At 34.5% G+C, this 15722-nt stretch overlaps 1 protein-coding gene and 2 pseudogenes across 1 annotated transcript; all 3 read left to right on the top strand.

The window, feature by feature from the left end:
* Positions 1-4865: 4865 nt before the first annotated feature.
* On the top strand, positions 4866-6131 carry LOC128190339 (uncharacterized). The gene is made up of 2 exons (XM_052862360.1): positions 4866-5554; positions 5665-6131. The coding sequence occupies exons 1-2, from the start codon at positions 4939-4941 to the stop codon at positions 6099-6101; spliced, it is 1053 nt and encodes a 350-aa protein (XP_052718320.1). The 5' UTR covers positions 4866-4938; the 3' UTR covers positions 6102-6131.
* Positions 6132-9734: 3603 nt separating this feature from the next.
* On the top strand, positions 9735-11012 carry LOC128190643 (uncharacterized; annotated as a pseudogene).
* A 2016-nt stretch (positions 11013-13028) lies between these two features.
* Positions 13029-15089, top strand: LOC128186575 (uncharacterized; annotated as a pseudogene).
* Positions 15090-15722: the final 633 nt, after the last annotated feature.

Raw genomic sequence — 15722 nt, 5'->3', positions numbered from 1 at the left:
CGGTGGTGTCGGTCCTTTCAGATGATATTTTTCAATATTTTTACAATCAGTGTAAAAATTATAGACTTCCTCTAAGGTTTGTATGGAAATCTGCGACTTTCAGTATCCTGTGAATTGATTGCGGCCTAATCATTTGCCACGAGTACAAATGTCAATCGCAACTTCTCGTGCCTTTCCGACAACGCATTAAACGCCTCTAATGTAATATATATGCGTTCAACACAACCCCATCCCTCCTTTTTTTATAAACGTAGATAGATTAATTTCTACCTATGTTATACGATATAACATAATTAGGGCAGTTTACGCTTTATAAACCGCGTAGCGGTTTATAAAAATGCGTAAACTGTTCCAAGTTAGATAATAAGGCCCATTGATTAGTTGAAATATGTTAATTTGTACAAAATTTAAACGTAACGTCAAGCGGATTAATACGTTTCGCTCGCGCGTCTTATTGTGACGTAGGCAAGTTATGTTATACTATATATATGAATTTGTTTAACCAATCAAATGAGGCGTTACAATCAGAATTAAATTATTTGCTGATGTTAAAGGGGGCATGTTCACGATTTTGGTCAAATTCTATTTTTCTGCTTTTGATTATTTTCAATGCTTTAGAAAATGCATTTCCAATGACTAAATGAAATTGGAGAGTCAGTAGTGAAGTTATAAACAAGATATAGGGCTCACAATTCTTTTTCATGTAAACAAGGCTCGTGCCCTGTTTTTGTTTACATTTGTTCAATATACCGGCAAAAGTTCTTTTTTTAAGCTGATCTTTTTTTTCTTATTCATTTAAAGCATAAATAAACAGATCTTAACGTGGTAACTTTTTACTTTTGGTCTAAGACCGGACTTTTCACTTCAACGTTCAAAATGTAAACAAAAGCTTTGTTTTCATAGCAAAGAATTGCAAGCTCTGTAACTTGCTCATAACTCAACGATTGGCACTTAAATTATGGTTGCATAATAAAAATGCCTTCCTGAAGCATTGTAAACATTAAAATCGGGAAAATAATTGTTGACCAAAATCGTGATCATGCCCCTTTAATACATTCGAGTTGTTTTTTTCGAGCTCTGTCGGTGTCGTATTATTAAGGATCTGTCTGTAAAATGGTCCGGAAGGACCTTTTATATGTTAACATTTAAGGTCCACCTTTGCTCTAAAAAGGTCCAGTCCGTACAAGAAAAGCTCCTCCTAACACAAAAGGTCTTGAGTATATATTCCTTTCTATCTGTACATGTTTAAATTCAAATATTTTGTTAAAAAATAAGTTGTACATTTATTATTTTTTAATACGCGAGTTCGTAAATATCCAGTACAGAGTGTAAATGAAAATACATATAGATTGGTCAACTCCAATACATTATAATTACAGTTTGAAACAATTTTTTCAGTTTACTTTCAAAATGATTTAACAGGATGACCCTGTATAATGAAGCTGTTTGGTGTCATTAATGGCTTAATAAACAATAATGGCTTGAGCCAGGTGTTATATTCACATGCCACCCTGCAGGTGTGAAGGGTCACACCTTCAGTTGTTTGACCGTTTGAAATTATCAAGTGAACAATTGACAATACGTCCTCTTTTTTGCACATCTTTCCAATATGATACACGTTTAAAAACATGAAATTTTTTTTAAAATAAAATATTTTTTAATAGTTAAATGGCATAACCGTTCGGACGAGCGCAGATTATTTTGACAGAGACAGTATTGTTTGATTTTTGTAAAAAAGAGAATAAGATTCATGTCTGCTTCAAATCATCAACCAAAGTTAAACTAAACGTTGCGTGCTCAGTGAACATTATGACGTCATGTTTTCACGTAAAACACGTTTGTCGGAAATAGCTAAGTAGTTCCCAAACAGTGACTTCTATGTTACCGGTTGAAAAAATATATTTTATACATGTTGTCAAAGCACCATGTTTTACAATTATATAACAAAAAAGTTGATTTTATTGTTAAAAGCAAAATTTCAAGAGTTATTTTTCATGGATTATATTTTCATGCTCTTCGATCTCAACTGAACAGTAAAAGTGATAACCAGATTAAACCGGTTTTTATAAAACAGCTGTTCTTGCTTTTACTAATTTACCCCCTCCGTGATCTGCAATTTGTATCGTTTTATCTAAGTAAATAATTGATTTTCTCACTAAGGGAATGTAAATATAAGCATTAAGGTCGTTAGCGGGTTTAAAATTTTGCGCCCTCTGCGCAGGGTATTGCGCATAACTGTTGTAAAACACAAATTTAAAGCAAAATGTTTAATGATACAGGTTATAATGTAACGTTTTTATTACAGAAAAATTACTTATCAAAAAATAATTTTAAGTGAAATGAATCGTTAGAATAATGTCAAAAGTATTTCAATTTTTTCGCCGCTTCTTCAAAATCGACGTTATTGTCGTCGGAGTCAACGTATTAGGATGACGTCAGTTGAGACTCTGACGTAACAATTGACAAAAATTAACGTCGTGCATTTTCTATTACAGCGTCAATAATTAAAATAAAAACTATAATTTGCAAAATAAAAACATATACGCGACCCTTGTACGTTCTGTGTGAGTGGAAATGTATTTTTTCTTCTAATGCAAATAAAATTAAATTTGATTCGTAAACATTCTTTTGTTTTATACAATTCTATAATGTAAAATGGCTGGCACTGCACGTTTGTAGGATCAAAATATGACGACGGATAGCCTAAAACCCATCTGGTCAATTTCGTTTTAATTTGGCAAAAAGTTTACTTATACGTTAACCTTCCATCGCTGAAAATTTAAAGAAAATCGTATGTTTGTATTTTTTTAAATATGATATTGAAAATGAAAACCCTCATTTTCCTGTATAATCCTATATAAAACGTCGGTGATGAATCGGACATACGACCAAAATTTGAGCGCGACAAACAGATAAACTATCCGGTCAATTTACTTTATATTTTGCACATAGTTTACTCATAAGTTGACATTTCACTGTAAAAAATTTATAGGAAATCGTAAGTTTGAAACATTCTCCCCCGAGACTCCTTAAATGATTTATTTTTGACGCCGTCGTGTCAATAACTGCCGTCAGTTGAGCAGACAAATTGTCATAACGCGCCTTGTTCAATTTGTCTGCTCATCTGACTGCAGTTATTGACACGACGACGTCAAAAATAAATCATTCAATGCTACAGTATAATCACCTGATTAATAGCTTAAACTTGAACAATTTAAAAACACCTTGTCTTTTGTTTATTTCAGCACCAGTGAAACTTAAAAGGAAAGCAATGATTGGAATAATCATTGCTTTCCTTCTATGATATCATATTTATTTAACTTTATCATAATATCTAACAAATAGACATGTACATATATCCAACAAACAACCGACCTGTTAACATATTTTTCTGGCAAATCGACAAAACATTCTGAGAAGTCAAGATACATGTGTTCATCTGACAGTACAATTGCCGGGGTCATAAATATCTGACGAGTCTTAATTAGGTAGAAAATGAGTTTTATTATAGCATTCGATTTATGTGATACTTCGAGACCTAATCATTGAATGTTTTGTTTTCCACAGACTTTTTATTAAGAACTGAAGTTGCTCATTTTAACATATGTCTGATCAACGCCTTTGGTTTCAGTATTCATTAGAACTAGAGGTACTGTGAGCAAGCTTACAAATGTTACTTCCCGCTAAGAAAAAAATCATAGCTCATATAGTTGCTTTTGTAGAAAAAAATATGGATGCTATCTATTACCCGTCCATTTTCTATCAATAACAACTGCTCTCTTTTGTCAATTGCTTATGCTGATATGAGTACACAAACCAATTTTTATTCTTTAAATTCCATTTTATTTCAATTTAACTGTTAATGCATTAAGACATTTGCATCTTTATGATAAGAAAACATGACTGGAATCAAACGATAATCCACACTGTGTCAAACAGCCATTAAATGTTTTGAATTCTTAATATACCGAGCCCGATTTTTTGGCCAAAATTTTTTTCCACACAATGTTATTCTCGAAAAAAAGATAAAATGCATTGGGGCGGGCCATTTTCAGTGGGGCGGGCGGGGATACGAATGTTACAATTAATTGAATTTCGCCAAACACAAAAAAATTTGTGACACTTTGTGTCAAATTTTACCTTTTAATCATTTTCATTCATGCAAGACATGACGCATATAAAAATAAAGCATTTTTAAACAATGACTTTGAACTTGCCGAACTGACCTTGGGTCAAAGTCATGGCACACCCTAATGTCATAAGCAATCTTTGTGTGAGGTTAGAACTTTCTGTGTCTCTCTTTAAGACAGATATAGACCGAACAAGAATTTTGCACTTTTTCTGCCAGTGACCTTGAACTTGCCCGAATGACCTTGGGTCAAGATGATGACACACCCTCAGGTCATAAGCTTTCATTGTGTGAAATAAGAATTTCCAAAAGACGAATTTTGCATTTTTTCTGCCAGTGACCTTGACCTTTCCCGAATGTCCTTGTGTCAAGTTCATGAAACACCCTCAGGTCATAAGCAATCCTTTTGTGTGAGGTTAGAACTTTCACTGCTTTTCATAAGAAAGATATTGACCGGACGCGAACTATGCACTTTTTCTGCCAGTGACATTGTCCGAATGACCTTGGGTCTAAGTTATGACACATCCTCAGGTCATTAGCAATCTTTTTGTAAAGTTATGTCTTCCAATGTCTTTCCAAAAGAAAGACCGAACAGGAATTTTGCACAGACAGACGGATAGACGGACGGAAGGGCAAGGTGATTCTTATATACCCCCCCCCCCCCAATTTCGTTTGCGAGGGGGGGGGGGTATAAAATATTGATCCGGGTCAATATTCTTCGTTACACTGGCAATTTCGAAAAAAAATACAAAAAATTGCTGTATTTCCATGAAGAGCTCTTATCATTTAAACGAATCTAGGTTAAGTTCATGAATACTTATCAAACCGAACCAAACCTCACACCAGCTGCACACAGTACGCAACAAGTGCAAAGAAAAATGGCGAAAGTAAAAACAACAGCTTTTGTAGTCGTCCTCTTCCACTTTGCTCTCGATGTCTATGGCTTGTCGTCAGATGAAACTTGCAGACAGAGGCTTGATAATCTAGAGAAACTATTGGCAAACCTAAATGAGAAACTCGAAAACCATCAAGCGGAAAAAACCAAAGATGACACAATGTTCAGAGTTATTCAAGACGAAAATAGTTACCTGAAAAGGAGAATGAAATTTTTAGAAGAAATTGTTCATACCTCGAGTCGCCGGACGGAGAAACTTGAAGCTAGGATTGCAGATTTAGAATCTTCAAACTGGTTTCTGAAATCCAGATTGACAGCAAACACTAACTTCAGGTTCAATAAGAAATATTCGAGTTCTTTACTTAAAAATCTCAAAACAGACGATTTGAGGAAAGAAAACACGACTACCGGCCCATCGACAACTCACAGTAACGAGGAGAAGCTACAACTCCAAACTGCATCGGTAAAACGCAAAATTAGTCAGTCAGAGAAAATACCACGTGCATCAAAAGAAAAACGTCTTCTGACAGGTAAGATATTAATTAACTTAAAAACCAACATGAACTTGTACCTGATAAAACCGGTATTTCACTTATTTTACCACATTGTAGGATAGTACTGATTCATTGATGTATTTCAGGAATCCAGCCAACCTCCACCCCATTCCCAGATGGTGCTGCATTTTCTGCATACGTGTCTCATTATGAAACAGACATATCTAAGGAATTCACCATTCACTTTGACACAGTTTTAACAAACATCGGCAACTATTATAACAAACATTCAGGAACATTCACCGCGCCTCAACACGGTGTTTACGTATTTACGTGGAATCTCTACTGTAACACGGGAGGGTACATACATTCTCAGCTTGTTGTGAATTCTAATGTAGTTGGTGCTATGTTTACAAGCGCGCAGGGTGCCTCTAATATTAGAAGTCCTACTGGTATTGTGGTTGTTGAGGTGAATCAGGGAGATGTGATATTTGTACGGACTCACCCTACAAATGCTCACATTGGGAATCTCTACAGTCACCCAGACTGGCGATCATCCTTCAATGGCTGGAAACTGTACTAACATACGTCAATAAAAATGAATTCTCTTCAATTAAAATAAAGTTACTACAGAAAAACGGTGGTGTCGGTAATTTCAGATGATATTTTTAAATATTTTTACAATCAGTGTAAAAATTATAGTTATACTTCCCCTAAGGTTTGTATGGAAATCTGCGACTTTCAGTATCCTGTGAATTGATAGCGGCCTAATCATTCGCCACGAGTTCAAATGTCAATCGCAACTTCTTGGGCCTTTCCGACAACGTCGAAAACGCCTCTAATGTAATATATATGCGTTCAACACAACCCCCCTCCCTCCTTTTTTTTTATAAACGTAGATAGATAGATAGATAGATAGATAGATAGATAGATAGATAGATAAACCCTATAATTATGTACCTTAAAATATACCACAGGAGAGACATGCAAGCCGGTCTAGCCGATACTTATTTAAATTGGAAGCGACTACAATTTGTATAAAATTATAACATTCGCTGATGTTAAAGGGGAATGGTCACGATTTTGGTCAAATTCTATTTTTCTGCTTTTAATTATTTACAATTAGAATTGAAATTATCAAGTAAACAATTGACAATACGTCCTCTTTTTGCATATCTTTCCAATTTGATACATGTTTAAAAACATGAACCATTTTTTAAAATTAAATATTTTTTAATAGTTAAATGGCGTAACCGTTCGGACGAGCACAGATTATTTTGACAGAGACAGCATCGTTTGATTGTTGTTAAAGAGGGAATAAAATTCATGTCTGCTTCAAATCATCAACCAAAGTTAAACTAAACGTTGCGTGCTCAGTGTACACTATGACGTCATGTTTTCACGTAAAACATAAGCCGACGAAATGTACTTGATATTTCCAAGATATTTCCTGTCTTCTTTCAGTGCTTTTCAATTTTATATATGGATGCCTTTAAAATTCTGCTACTTAATTTATTGTTCAAAAGATCGGTACCTTCGTGTTAATGTTTTATTTTCCATCTCAAAATTTGCCAAGACACATAAATTATTAGTCGTATTTCTTGATTCAAGCATTGGTGATACACACTGGTTTGCATAGTCATTTATTTTAATCTTGGAAGCCTTGGACAGTTTTAAATTGACTATAGGGGCAACAATATAGCGCAAGTCATTTGATGACTGAGCTTTTTTCAAAACAAAATAGTGGCCAGTATAGCGGCGCCCTGGGCTGGAAATTATTTTTATTCGCCCTTAGTCACGCGTAGCTCGCCGGCGAACACGCCATCGAGCGTAGCTGGCTCTACCGACAGGCGTTTGCGAATAGAAAATTCAGATCACTAGCACATTCATTCAAAAACTAATACTTACATTCTACTGTGTTTTCCCTTTAAATTTTGTGATGTTTAAATGCCTCTAAATGCAACGACTTATCAATGCGTATGAATTTACATGTAATTTACAATAACAATAATAACAAACATGATTTCTATGTTACCGGTTGAAAAATTACATTTTATACATGTTGTCAAAGCACCATGTTTTACAATTATTCGATAAAAAAAAGTTGACTTTATTGTTAAAAGCAAAATTTCAAGAATTATTTTTCATGGATTATATTTTCATGCTCTTCGATCTCAACTGAACAGTATAAGTGATAACCAGATTAAACCGGTTTTTATAAAACAGCTGTTCTTCTTGCTATTACTAATTAACCCCCTCCGTGATATGCAATTTGTATCGATTTATCTAAGTAAATAATTGATTTTCTCACTAAGGGAATGTAAATATACGCATAATGATTTATTTTTGACGTCGTCGTGTCAATAACTGCCGTCAGTTGAGCAGACAAATTATCATAACGCGCCTTATCCAAGTTGACTGCTCATCTGACGGCTGTTATTGACACGACGACGTCAAAAATAAATCATTCAATGCTATAGTATAATCACCTGATTTAATAGCTTAAACTTGAACAATTCAAAAACACTTTGTCTTTTGTTTATTTCAGCACCAGTGAAACTTAAAAGGAAAGCAATGAGTATTCCCTTCTATGATATCATATTTATATAACTTATACTATCTAACAAATAGACATGTACATATATCCAACACACAACCGTCTGGTAAGCATATTTTTCTGGCAAATCGACAAAACATTCTGAGAAGTCAAGATACATGTATTCATCTGACAGTACAATTACCGGGGTCATAAATATCTGACGAGTCTTAACCAGGTAGAACTTGAGTTTTATTTTAGCATTCGATTTATGTGATACTTCGAAACCTTATCATTGAATGTTTTATGTTTTCCACAAACTTTTTATTAAGAACTGAAGTTGCTCATTTTTACATATGTCCTATCAACGCCTTTGGTTTCAGTATTCATTAGAACTAGAGGTACTGTGAGCAAGCTTACAAATGTTACTTCCCGCTAAGAAAAAAATCATAACTCAAATAGTTTGCTATTGTAGAAAATATGGATGCTATCTATTACCCGTCCATTTTCTATCAATAACAACTGCTCTCTTTTTTCAATTGCTTATGCTAATATGAGTACACAAACAAATTTTTATTCTTTGAATTCCATTTTATTTCAATTTAACTGTTAATGCATTAAGACATTAGCATCCATATGATAAGAAAACATGACTGGAATCAAACGATAATCCACACTGTGTCAAACAGCCATTAAATGTTTTGAATTTTTAATATACTGAGCCCGATTTTTTTGCCGAATTTTTTTCCCCACACAATGTTGTTTTCGAAAAAAAGATAAAATGCATTGGGGCGGGCCATTTTCAGTGGGGCGGGCGGGGATACGAATGTTACAATTAATTGAATTTCGCCAAACACAAACAAGTTTTGTGTCAAATTTTACCTTTTAATCATTTCCATTCATGCAAGACATGACACATATAAGAATTAAGTATTTTTTAAACAATGACTTTGAACTTGCCCGACTGACCTTGGGTCAAAGTCATGACACGCCCTAATGTCATAAGCAATCTTTGTGTGAGGTAAGAATTTCCTAGGTTTCTCTATAAGACAGATATAGACCGAACAAGAATTTTGCACTTTTTCTGCCAGTGACCTTGACCTTGCCCGAATAACCTTGATGATGATGACACACCCTCAGGTCATAAGCGATCATTGTGCGAGATACGAACTTCCAAGAGACGAATTTTGCACTTTTTCTACCAGTGACCTTGACCTTCCCCCAATGACCTTGTGTCAAGGTCGTGAAACACCCTCATGTCATAAGCAATCCTTTTGTGTGAGGTTAGAACTTCCAATGTCTTTCCATAAGAAAGATATTGACCGGACGCGAACTATGCACTTTTTCTGCCAGTGACATTGACCGAATGACCTTGGGTCTAAGTCATGACACACCCTCAGGTCATTAGCAATCTTTTCGTAAAGTTATAACTTCCAATGTCTTTCCAAAAGAAAGACCGAACAGGAATTTTGCACAGACAGACGGATAGACGGACGGAAGGGCAAGGTGATTCCTATATAATCCCCCCCCCCCCAATTTCGTTTGCGAGGGGTGGGGGGGGTATAAAAATGACCCGGGTCAATATTCTTTGTTACACTGGCAATTTCGAAAAAAAAATACAAAAAATTGATGTACTTCCATGAAGACTTCTTATCATTTAAACGAATCTAGGTTAATTTCATGAATACTTATCAAACCGAACCAAACCTCACACCAGCTGCACACAGTCCGCAACTAGTGCAAAGAAAAATGGCGAAACTTAAAACAACAGCTTTTGTAGTCGTCCTCTTCCACTTTGCTCTCGATGTCTATGGCTTGTCGTCAGATGAAACTTGCAGAAAGAGGCTTGATAATCTAGAGAAACTATTGGCAAACCTAAATGAGAAACTCGAAAACCATCAAGCGGAAAAAACCAAAGCTGACACAATGTTCAAAGATATTCAAGACGAAAATAGTTACCTGAAAAGGAGAATGAAATATTTAGAAGAAATTGTTCTTACCTCGAGTCGCCGGACGGAGAAACTTGAAGCTAGGATTGCAGATTTAGAATCTTCAAACTGGTTTCTGAAATCCAGATTGAATTCAGAAAACACTAACTTCAGATTCAATAACAAATATTCCAGTTCTTTACTTGGAAATCTCAAAACAGACGATTTAAGTAAAGAAAACACGACTACCGGCCCATCGACAAATCAAGGTAACGAGGAGAAGCTACAACTCCAAACTGCATCGGTAAAACGCAAAATTAGTCAGTTAGAGAAAAAACCAAGTGCATTAAAAGAAAAACGTCTTCTGACAGGTAAGATATTTATTAAATTAAAAACCAACTTGTACTTGACACTATTTCTCTTTATTTACCACATTGTAGGATAGTACTGATTCATTGATGTATTTCAGGGATCCAGTCAACCCCCACCCCATTCCCAGGTGGTGCTGCATTTTCTGCATACGTGTCTGTTTCTCAAACAGACATATCTAAGGATTTCACCATTCACTTTGACACCATTTTAACAAACATCGGCAACCATTATAACAAACATTCAGGAACATTCATGGCGCCACAACACGGTGTTTACGTATTTACATGAAATCTCTACTGTCTTGCGGAAGGTTACATATATTCTCAGCTTGTTGTGAACTCTAATGTAGTTGGGACTATGTTTACAAGCGCACAGGTTGCCTCTAATATTAGAAGTCCTACTGGTATTGTGGTTGTGGAGGTGAATCAGGGTGATGTGGTATTTGTACGGACTCACCCTACAAATGGTCACGTCTGGAATCTCTACAGTTACACAGACTATCGATCATCCTTCAATGGCTGGAAACTGTACTAACATACGTCAATAAAAACGTATTCTCTACGAGTGAAATAAAAATTCTACATTAAAATCTGTTTTTATGAACATTTCATTTCCGAACATCTTTATTGAATTGATGAAAAATAATTGAAACAACATTAAATGTTTCACATTTACAACTCAACACTTTTCAACTGAATTAATTATGTACTGTTTCATTCTACTTCAACGCCATCGAGCGTACCCAGCAGGCATACAACGTTGTACCAACGTTGAAAATACGTTGATTATGGTTGACGACGTTGAACAACCAAAAATCAACGATACAAGACGTTGAAAAAAAGACGTTGAAAACCTAACTAATTTTCAACGTCAGTATGACGTCTTATACTCTGAGATATATCGACTAAAACATAACATAAAATTATTATCTGATTGTATTGTTTTTGTAATAAATATAAGCATTTTCCCAGATTAAGACTGTACACCCGATAATCGACTTTTGTACTTCCAAGTCTTTAAAACAATGCCATTTTAATAATATTTAAACCACTAGACCTAGAGTTAATTTACAAAATATAAAATGCATACAAAACTTGTAAATTGTCAGTGATGGTGCGTTAGCCATTTGCGTAACACCTCGCCCAAATCCGCACTGCTTGAAACGAGCTGACCAATTAGTATCAAATTACTGGCACAAACTCAAACAAAGAAATAGAGTCCAACTGTGAAGAGGGAGAGCGTATTTTGAATTTGAATGTGTGAAGCAACACATCGACCATTTAGTCAAAATGATTTGGATTTTATCATCGATACAGTGAAGTAAGTTGTAATTTCTTGAACGTTTGAATAACATTGATAGATGTAAAAAAAAAATATAAAGGAAACTCATGCATTATTGCATTGATCACATAATGAGGTACATGTGTTCCGTGCATATTGGCTTGGTTGTAACACAATGCTTTGATTTCAAAATAAAATACCCGACATTTGGACTGTTCAAAGGATTTTACATTAACCGATTGAGTGCACACATTTTGCATTCTTCTTTGCAGATGTTGTTTGACATTGTGTACGTGTATCGAAGCAAAATTGGGAGTCCCATGATTATATTTCAGGAAACTCGATTGAAGAGACGGAAGGAAGATCAATGAATTATTGTTTAGAAGAAATGACGACTATGTGATTCGAGCCAACTTTTTTGATATGTGTATCATCTGTTTTATGGTGAACTTGTTGCTCCTTATTGACTAATTAGTAACTATTGTGAGGAAATTAAATCCCTAAATAAATAAATTGAGTATTATCTAAAGTTTGGTGACTTGTTTGGGTTATATAGTTCAGAAGCCATCTCTATTCATATAACTAAATGACGAAATTTCAACCACATTTAGACATTGGATAAACGTCAGAAGACATTGAATCAACGTAGAATCAAAGTCGGAATTTCAACGTCCATTCAAAATTCATATTCAACCAATTTTCAACGTCATTTCAACGTTGAAGGTGGCGTTGTTTTAACGTTGATACAACGTTGATACAAGCCTGCTGGGTAGCAAGCTCTACCCTCAAGGCGTGTACGAATAGAAACTTCAGACCAGTAGCACATTCATTAAAATGTAATTTAATAGTTAAAACTTGAACAATTAAACGCTTTGTCCTTTTGTTTATTCCAGCACCCATGAAACTTAGAGGCAAGCAATAATTATCCCCTTCTATGATATCATATTTATTTCACTTATCATAATACCTAAGAAATAGACATGTACATATATCCAACACAAGACCGTCCGGTAAGCATATTTTTCTGGCAAATCGACAAAACAATAAGAAAATTAAGATATTCATCTGACAGTATAATAACCAGTGGTCATAAATATCTGACAAGTCTTTATCAGGCAGTACTTGAATTTTATTACAGCATTCGATTTATGTGATAATTCGGGGCCTTATCATTGAATGTTTTATGTTTTTCACAGACTTTTTATTTAGAACTAAAGTTGATCAATCTAACATATGTAAAGATAGTTCGATCAATGCCTTTGGTGTCAGTATTCAACATTAGAAAAATGACCACGGATCATTTTTAAAACAGGTCAATATTCTTCGTTACACAAGCAACTTCGAAAAAAAAAATACAAAACATTGGTGTACTTCCATGAAGTGTTCTTATCATTTAAACGAATCTAGATTAAGTTTATGAATGCTTATCAAACCGAACCAAACCTCACACAGTACGTAACTAGTGCAAAGAAAAATGATGAAACTTAAAACAACAGTTTTTGTAGTCGTCCTCTTTCACTTTGTTCTGGATGTCTATGGCTTGTCGTCAGATGAAACTTGCAGAGAGAGGCTTGATAATCTAGAGAAACTATTGGCAAAACTAAATGAGAAACTCGAAAACCATCAAGCGAAAAAAACCAAAGATGACGCGATGTTCAGAGTTGTTCAAGACGAAAATAGTTACCTGAAAAGGAGAATGAAGTCTTTAGAAGTAATAGTTCTTACCTCGAGTCGCCGGACGGAGAAACTTGAAGCTAGGATTGCAGATTTAGAATCTTCAAACTGGTTTCTGAAATCCAGATTGACAGCAAACACTAACTTCAGGTTCAGTAAGAAATATTCGAGTTCTTTGCTTAAAAATCTCAAAACAGACAATTTCAGGAAAGAAAACAAGACTACCGATCCACCGACAAAACACGGTAACGAGGAGAAGGTACAACTCCAAACTGCATCGGTAAAACGCAAAATTAGTCAGTCAGAGAAAATACCACGTGCATCAAAAGAAAAACGTCTTCTGACAGGTAAGATATTAACTTGAAAACCAACATGAACTTGTATCTAATAATACCGGTATTTCACTTATTTTACCACACTACAGGACAGTATTGATTCATTCGTGTATTTCAGGGATCCAATCAACCTCCACCCCATTCCCAGATGGTGCTGCATTTTCTGCATACGTGTCTCATTATGTCACGGACATATCTAAGGATTTCACCATTCACTTTGACACCATTTTAAGGACGTTGTTTACTCAGTGTTTGAGTTCTCAAATTTTGATTGTTAAAAAGTTCAATGTCATGAATAATATTTGTTCTAAACACTAAAATTATTTATGAAATGAATTATTATTGACAAAACCATTCGATATTTTTACTAAATTATGGAATTAGGCTCAAACAAAGTTGGACTTTTAGCAACACAGAGGAAATTCGAACTAAAATTTTCAGATTTTGTTTTTCACTGAAATATTTTTGGTAATACTTTAATATTCAACGTTAAGATTTTATTTGTTAGTCAACATAATTTTGCATATTTTATGTTGTTTTTATCTCACTTTTTCGTTTAGATATTCGAATGGCACTCAGTATAAAAATATTGAAAAATGCTTAAAAATGATAAAATACAACATATCTCAAAATTTTGATCATTGGCCTCATATAACTTTTATGCCTGCAGAGTGAGGTCAATATACCTAGTTTAATGCTATAAATGTTTTAGTATTATCATCATTCATTTTTTTGTAAAATTAAATCAAAAAAGGGTAGGAATTTGAAAATTGATAGAGGAAATTCGGACTGGAATATTCATAAAAATTGTGAATGAAAACTTAATGCTTTGTGTCTGTTTAGTGTCACTGCCATTTATAAACTGTATTTCATTTTTAAAAGAGTTTAGCAATTTGTATTTTTTTCTCAATGAAGAAAATTTCAGACATAGGGTAAAAGTTTATGGGATTTTCCTTGATTTTTCAAAAAATATTCAATGGCCATTATCTCAAAAAGAAGGTCATTGACCAAATTTTTTGAAAGTGAAAAATAGCACTACCATGATAGGTCTTTAACACCGAATAGATGGTTTTTCATTATCATCAGTGGAATTTTTTTTCATTCTGAGTAAACGTATACCTTAACAAACTTCGGCAACCATTATAACAAACATTCAGGAACATTCCCGCGCCACAACACGGTGTTACGTATTTACGTGGAATCTCTACTGTCATGCAGAAGGATACATATATTCTCAGCTTGTTGTGAACTCTAATGTAGTTGGGACTATGCTTACAAATGCACAGGGTGCCTCTAATATTAGAAGTCCTACTGGTATTGTGGTTGTGGAGGTGAATCAGGGTGATGCGGTATTTGTACGGAATCACCCTACAAAAGGCAACTACCTAAATCTCTACAGTCACCCAGATTGGCGATCATCCTTCAAAGGCTGGAAACTGTACTAAGTTAATAAAAATGGATTCTTTAAAACTAAAATTAAGAGATATTGCATTATATGGTGGTGTCGGTCAATTCAGATGTATGTATTCATAATGCGACACTTTATCAGAAGATATCATAATTCATATATTACCATTTACAATTTTAAACGTTTGTTTTAGATAAATTAGATAATTTATGAGTATACTCCCCTGAATGTCACGAGCTCAGGAAAAAACAGATAGAAAAATCCGACGCAGTAACCAACCGAGCTAAGTTGTATATAACAAAGTAGTTACGTAAACTCTAGTTTCATCCATCTTTCCCCGAGTTGTCAGATTGTAATGAAACATCTCGGATAATCCGATTGGATGCTTTTTCAGAGACTACTTTGTTTTCAAGAACTTTGATATTGATAAGATAAAATACAGGCCCCCGTTAAATATTTACATAATAAATAATACTCATACATCTAAATAATATATACTAGTAAACACAAGATATGATATTATTACAACAACTCACAGGGGCCAAGCCCGTTTTAACATTTATTTCAATGTAACCATAAATAAAGAAAGGGGTCGAACTCTGACCCAGATAAAAAAAACTACCAGCTCGCTTCAAAAGGCTAATAAATCAGTTATTTTTATAACACTTAC

The sequence above is a fragment of the Crassostrea angulata genome, chromosome 6 (genome assembly GCF_025612915.1).
Source record: "Crassostrea angulata isolate pt1a10 chromosome 6, ASM2561291v2, whole genome shotgun sequence".
In the NCBI taxonomy this organism is placed as follows: Eukaryota; Metazoa; Mollusca; class Bivalvia; order Ostreida; family Ostreidae; genus Magallana; species Magallana angulata.
This window is presented reverse-complemented; position numbering and strand designations above follow the sequence as displayed.